At 46.4% G+C, this 6,927-nt stretch overlaps 1 protein-coding gene across 8 annotated transcripts in view; it reads right to left on the reverse strand.

Annotated features, from left to right (window-relative positions):
* Positions 1 to 410: 410 nt before the first annotated feature.
* LRRC20 (leucine rich repeat containing 20) overlaps positions 411 to 6,927 on the reverse strand; it is a 97,893-nt gene continuing 91,376 nt past the window's right edge. For all 8 annotated transcript variants that reach the window (XM_011991060.1, XM_011991062.1, XM_011991056.1 and 5 more), the window contains one exon: positions 411 to 2,938. In XM_011991060.1, coding sequence (XP_011846450.1) covers positions 2,784 to 2,938 — 155 coding nt within the window. In that variant the 3' untranslated portion in view covers positions 411 to 2,783. The remainder of the gene's footprint in view (positions 2,939 to 6,927) is intronic.

Genomic DNA, 6,927 nt, shown 5'->3' on the forward strand with positions numbered 1-6,927 from the left:
CCCGGCCAACAATTTGCACTTCTAACCAACTTCCTGGTGCTGCGGGTGCTGCGGATGCTGCTGGCCCAGAGACCCCTCTTTGAGAACCATGGACTCAGAGGAACAAATTACTAAGGGAGTAATTTCTGGCACTGGTAAGGGAGAAATTTGGAGATAGCGGGTCTCTTCATCCTTTCCCAAATACAGTTTCCCCCTGATGTTTAGCCATCCTGCAGCAGCGCGGCTGGGGAGCACGCACCAATTCTGCTTGGCTGCACCTGTGCCCACCTGTGAATAATCCACGTTTCATCCCGTTTCAACTTTCTTTACCTCGTGCTTTCAACAAGAGTGCACCCCTCTTGCATGTGGGCTGGTTAGACGCCCAGGCGATAGGAGGTCCGTACAGTAAGAATGAATCAAACACCAACCAGGCAGATGAAACCAATGCATTCTTTATTGCAGACTGAAGCTTAGAGGCTCACTCACTGTGAGCTCTGATTTGGGGGCTTCTGTGGCTGCCCACACTTTCCGAGACAAAGGCAAACTAACTCTCCCAAGCAGAGGAGAAAACAACTTTCAGAAGCTGCCCCTTCACAGACCTGAGGTGAGGGACCTGGGACAGCAGGCAGCTTGGCATGCAGGGGTTAACCAGAAAGACCAAGTCTGGAGGGCCGGGCACACCTAACCCTCATGTCCTGGTGACTGCAGGTCACTCCCTTCCTCAGGAGTGCCACGCAGACTCTGAAACAATCTAACAGGCCAAGGGCCTCCCAGGGCTGGGTTAGGGAGGAGGCTGAGCACAGGCTCGGCTCCCTGGAAGTGGCAGGGAGAGAACTTCACCCTCTGCTCGGAGGACATCCCCAGCCTAGGTCCTTGTTTCTCAAACTCTGAAGTGTTTATAGGAATCAGGTGAGGGTCTTGCTAAAATGCAGGGTCTGAGTCGGGAGGTCTAGCGTGAGGCCTAGACTCTGCATTCCTAACAAGCCCCCAGGTGTCACTGCCGCTGCCGGTCTACAGACCACACTTTGAGTTGCAAGGCTCTGGTCATACATTGCCTTTGTGCACAACAGAGAAGCATGCCTCATCTTCAACAAGGAGAAACCCCACTCCAGGACACAAGGCAGGTGGGGCCAGCGCAGCCTGGACAGGACTTCAGTCCCCACTTGCCCCCAACACCCACCGATGAACTCGGTAGCTCTGCAGATCCTGTCTTGACTTCCTCATCCTGAAAACCCTTTGCCAAGAGTTTGACCAACCAGGCCCTGGGATATGAGCAGAATAAACAGTCTCTTGAGATACTGAGCACTCAGCTCAGTGATGGCCCAACGACGGCCCAAACTATCAGTTCCTTGCCAAGAGACAAGAGACCTGGGCAGGGACGGGGGAACTGGGAGCATTCTGAGCAGGGATTACTGCTCTGAGCAGTGGTCTGAGCTCTCAACACCTTAGCCTCAGGAGTAGTAAAGTGGCCACTCGTCCACAGGACACAGGATTTGGGTGGCCTGGCTTTGCCTCAAGCCCTGGGGACTCAGGTGCCTCCGGAGATTCAAATGAAGGTGCAGATCAGGTGGGGTCTGGGGCACTGAGTCGGCTTGCTCCACAGATGAGAAGCTGGGAGGTAGATACCTGAGGACCAAGCAGTCAAGGTTCTTCAAGCCACAGGTGTTCTCAGGAAGCAAGAGCCCCAGGCCCTCTCCTGGTAGGGGACCAAACATCCCCGCTTGCCAGGCACTGTCCCAGTTTTAGCACTGAAAGTTCCATGTCCTGGGAAACTGGGACAGCTGGTCACCCTGTTGCCTGACCATACCCTAAGATGCCAGGTTGAGGGCCTCAAAAGAACTAGGTCATCAGGGCTTTGGGCGTTGGCCTGGGAGCTGGCTGGCTACAAATCCGGTGTCCACAGCGCCTTCTGTCCCCAGGGGGCCATGACAAGGCAGCCAGGCTGCTGCTGATGGGACAGTGATGAGGGTGGCCATCTAATCACTTTAGACCAGAGCCGCAGGTGCAAATGGCTCTGCTGTTCTCTGGGCCACCTCTCCTACAGCTCAGGAGTGATGCTAGAGGGACGGAGCACTCAGGACTTCCCACCCTGCCAGTTTGTTAACTGTGGGGAATGACAGAGCTGAAGAGACTTGCTCCCCATTCCCAGCCTGCCAGTCCTCGGGCTCCTATGTGAATGTTCTTGCCCTGCAGCAGTGCCAGCTCATATTCCCACCACAGCTCTCCCAGGACTTCTAGTTCAGGCTCCCGCCAGTCCAGGGACCACAGGACTGAAGATCGGGCCCTGCGGAGGGCCGCATCCAGGTCAGTTCTCAGGAAGCAATAAATAGATGGAGGTTGTCTTCTCTTCTCAGGGCAGCGACTGGCTCTCAGCACTAAAAACAAGGTCTCAAATCCACAGGGGCTCAGAAAATACCCAGCAATGCCCACTTGTGCCTGCTGATCTGGAGGTAACTTGGAGGCATGTACTGCTTAAAAACCTCCAGGGAGCCCAAAGGAGGTAAAGGGTCCCTTTTTTTTCAAGTGACAAGGCTCAGAGAGGGCAGGAGATCTGCCTGAGTTTGCACAGCAGCTGTTAGTGCTGAGTCCAGGCTGCAGGCCCCACCTTGCCTCTTCCCTTGGGCATTCCAAAGCCCACTACTGCTGTAAGCTATCTATCCAGACCAGCTGTACCCCACCCACCACGTGCTGCTCGGCCCACCCTCCCCCAGCCCCCAAGCTTGGCCTCCCATGGGCCTCCCTCCCTTCCAGGATTATCAGCCAGTGGCCTCTGCCCCTTGCTGGGTGGGCATGAGGAGGGTGGCCTAAGGTAGGGGGGCTCTTGCGCCATCCGGAGACATGAGCATATCAAACTTGATGAGCGGCGGGGCGATCACGCGCACCTCAGCGTTGAGTGGGTTGAAGCGGAGGTTGATGCTGCGCAAGGCTGGCATGGCGGCCAGCTTCTCCACGGGCACATCTGTTGGGGACAGAATGGACAGGTTAGAACGGTGGGGGCCAACCAGACAGAAAAGAAGGACGATGGGCCAGGAGGACTCTGAGCACATGATGGTGAGGGGCAGCTCTCCATTACCCACTGCACGTGGGCTCAGCTCCTGGTGCCCAGCCCTATGTGAGGCAACATCGGGCCCACCAGGATATGACAACCACATGGAGGAAAGCATCCTAAAAAATAAGAGTCAACTGATTCAAAAAGTTAAACGTAGGATTGCCATATAACCCAGCAATTTTACTCCTAGGTGGAACTGAAAGAATTAAAAACTGGCATTCAAACAAATACTTTCATACAAATGTTCACAGCAGCACTATTTACAATAGTCAAATGTCCACCAATAGATGAATGGATAAATGAAATAATATATACATATAATGGAATACTATGCAGCCATTTAAAGGAACGAAATTCTGATACAGGCTACATCATGGATGAACCGTGAAAACATTGTGCTAAAGAAAGAAGGCAGGCACAAAAAGACAACTACCTCCACTTATGTGAGGTACGCAGAGTAGTTAAATTCATAGAAACAGAAAGTAGAACAGAGGTTCCCAGGGGCTAGGAGAAGGGGAAGTAGGGAGTTATTGCTTAATAGCTACAGTTTCTGTTGGATGAAAATATTTTGGAAATAGATAGTGGTAATGGTTGTGCAACAGGGTAAAAGTAATTAATGCCACTGAGCTACAGTGTGTTTAAAAATGGTTAAAATTAGTCGGGCTATAGTCTCAGCTAGTCAGGAGGCTGAGGCAGGAGAATCTCTTGAGCCCAGGAGTTCAAAGTCAGGATGGGCAACATAGCGAGACCCCAGTCTCTATTTCTTAAAAAAAAAAAAAAAAAAAGTTAAAATGGCACACTTTGTTATATATGTTTATCACAATTTCAAAATAATGTAATATGCCAAAACCACTGAATTGCATATTTTAAATGGGTGAATTGTATTGTATGTGAAGTATAGCTCAATAAAACTACTAAAAAACAAAGACTATTATGTGCATAAAGAATATTTTTGCCAAGAGATAGGAAGTTGCATACAGTGGCCTATGGAAATACTTCTTAACTATGGGAATGCCATTCTGTATCATGACATCATACCCCTAAACAGTCCCTAAAAAAGCAGACATGACTATCTTGGGTCTATCTAAGGGAGGTTAGTTACAGTTTGAGTTTATCAGGACTCTTGATAAGGTGCCCTACTTATATCACTGCTCCATAAGAGCTATGTGGGAAGTTCCAGACTATATCGGATCATCACTATGTTGGATCATCACTTAGAGATGGAATGTTCTCTGGAATCAAAACAAACACATCTCCTGTCCCAGCTCTGGTTTCCAAAATTTAACGTGTAGAATTTGGAAATCAAGTTTCAAGCTGTCATCCACCTAGCCTACCTAAGATACTAGGGCATTTTCCAACACTTATCAAAAATGCCACAGTGTAATAAATATAAAGATAGTAGTGATCTACTAATTAATTAATTCCAGGTCCAATATTCTCAGTTATAACTGAAGAGGCAGCGCAGCCTAGTGTCATAGACGTGAAATTTAACAGACAGCCCTAAGCTGATGTCCCAGCTTTACCTCCTAAAAATTACTTCCCGTACCTTGTTTTCCTAATCTTGAAAATGGAAATAACTAATATTTCCTCAAACAGAATTAAATTGGGGAGCGACTGCTTAAAGGATATGGGGACTCCTTTGGGGTGACAGAAGTATTTTGGAATTAGAGGTGATGATTGCACAACACTGTGAATGTCCTAAATGCCAGTGAATTGTATACTTTATGTGGTTAAGTGGTTCATTTTATGTTATGTGAATTTTGCCTCAGTTTTTTTTTTTTTTTAAAGAACCAGAATAAGGCAGCAGCTATATTAATACTTGGTAACCTGTTATAGTTCCTCCCACCTAACCTTTAGGATCACTCAGACAAGATTAGGACGCTTGCCCTCGATGCATGCCCTATCCAGACTGAGGCTCTGGCTGCATCTGCTCTTCCCTGATCCAACTCTGTGAGCAGCCAGATCCCATAGAACCTCCCACCCTAGCACAGGACGGGGCCAGACCTCATCCCATGGAGTCCTGCAAAACCTCAGGCCGATAGTGATGGCAAGAGCCAGCTCCTGTCCTCTCCTGGGCACAAAACATTGCCCAGAGTTGGGGGGTTTTTGTTTCTGTGGTTGTTTTGTTGTTAATTTTAAAACACACTGGTAGATATTATGCACATATTTTACTTTAGGCAAATGGTACTGTACTATATAGATCTCAGGCCACTTCTATATAGATATAATATATATTACATATATAATATATATTTATAATATATATTTTATATATTACACACATATAATATATAATATATATTACATATATACATATATATAATTTACTAAGCACCAATAACAATCTTTTTTAAAATTTATTTTTAACTGTGGTAAAATACAAATAAATTTACCATCCTAACCATTTTTAGGTGTACAGTACAGCAGCATGAATACATTCACATTGTCGTACAACCAATCTCCAGAACTCGATCTTGCAAAACTGAAACTCTATACCCATTTAAACAAAAACTCCCTATCCCTCCCTCCTCCCAGCACCTGGCAACCACCACTCTACTTTCTGTCTCTATGAATTTGACTACCCTGGGTACCTCATATAAGTGGAATCATATAGTATTTGCCTTTTTGTGATGGGCTTATGCCGCTGAGCATAATGTCCTCAAGGCTCATCCATGTTATGGCATGTGGCATTGATAAGGCAGGATTATTCAGCCTTAAAAAGGAAGAAACGCCAGGCGCAGTGGCTCACACCTGTAATCCCAGCACTTTGGGCGGCCAAGGCGGGTGGATCACCTGAGGTCAGGAGTTCAAGACCAGCCTGACCAACACGGTGAAACCCCGTCTCTACTAAATACAAAAAATTAGCCAGGTGTGGTGGCACATGCCTGTAATCCCAGCTACTTGGGAGGCTGAGGCAGGAGAATCACTTGAACCTGGGAGGTGGAGGTTGCAGTGAGCTGAGATTGCACCATTGCACACCAGCCTGGGCAACAAGAGCTAAACTCCGTGTAAATAAATGAAGAATAAAAAGGAAGAAACTTCAGACACATGTCATAACATGAACAAACCTTGAGGTTCACCCGTCAATGGTCACTTGGGTCGCTCCCATCACTTGGCTATGATGAACAATGCTGCCAAGAACAGGAGTGCACCAATATCTCTTCGAGACCCTGCTTTCCATTCTTCCGGATATATATGCAGATGTATGTGACCCCCACCCAGATAAAAATAGAAAACATTCAAGAACCCCCAATAGGGTTCCTTTGAGCCCCTTTCCAGTTTACACCCCTGATCTTCTTCTTCATTAATTTGGTCTATTCCTGAACGTCATATAAATGGAACCACATAGCATGGGCCAGGCTTTTACTCAAATGTCTTTAGGACTTTCAGTTTCAGAAAGTCTTAAACTTTTTTTTTTGTTTGTTTTCATAATTGAGACTTTATTGGTTGAGGATCAGTACAGACATTTCAATTTGTACACAATTCTTAACATATGTAACAAAATTCTAAAAAGCCATGTATTGTAATTCTTTTTTAAAGTTATTCCAGTGACTTTCCAGCTTAAAATTTGGAAGCAAATTTTTCCTTAAGAGGCTACCAAGTACCAGTATCTTTACATGTTGGTCAGCTGTTACATATGGCCCATCAGCTCACAACTGAATAGCATGTACACTACATATTCAAATCTATAATCTTTCACAGCACAGTAACAAAGTTATTAGGCAAACAGGACTACCACAACCAAAGATGTTACAGAGTGCACACAATTCTGACAGGGAGCACCATGATCAAGGAGTGGTTTTCTTTAGGAAACAATTCTACTAAAAAACATGAGAATAGAAGTAAAATAAAATGTTCAAGACATTAAATGCGGGACTGACTCCATATCGCCATTTAAT

The sequence above is a fragment of the Mandrillus leucophaeus genome, unplaced genomic scaffold (assembly GCF_000951045.1).
Source record: "Mandrillus leucophaeus isolate KB7577 unplaced genomic scaffold, Mleu.le_1.0 Scaffold39, whole genome shotgun sequence".
NCBI classification, from domain to species: Eukaryota; Metazoa; Chordata; class Mammalia; order Primates; family Cercopithecidae; genus Mandrillus; species Mandrillus leucophaeus.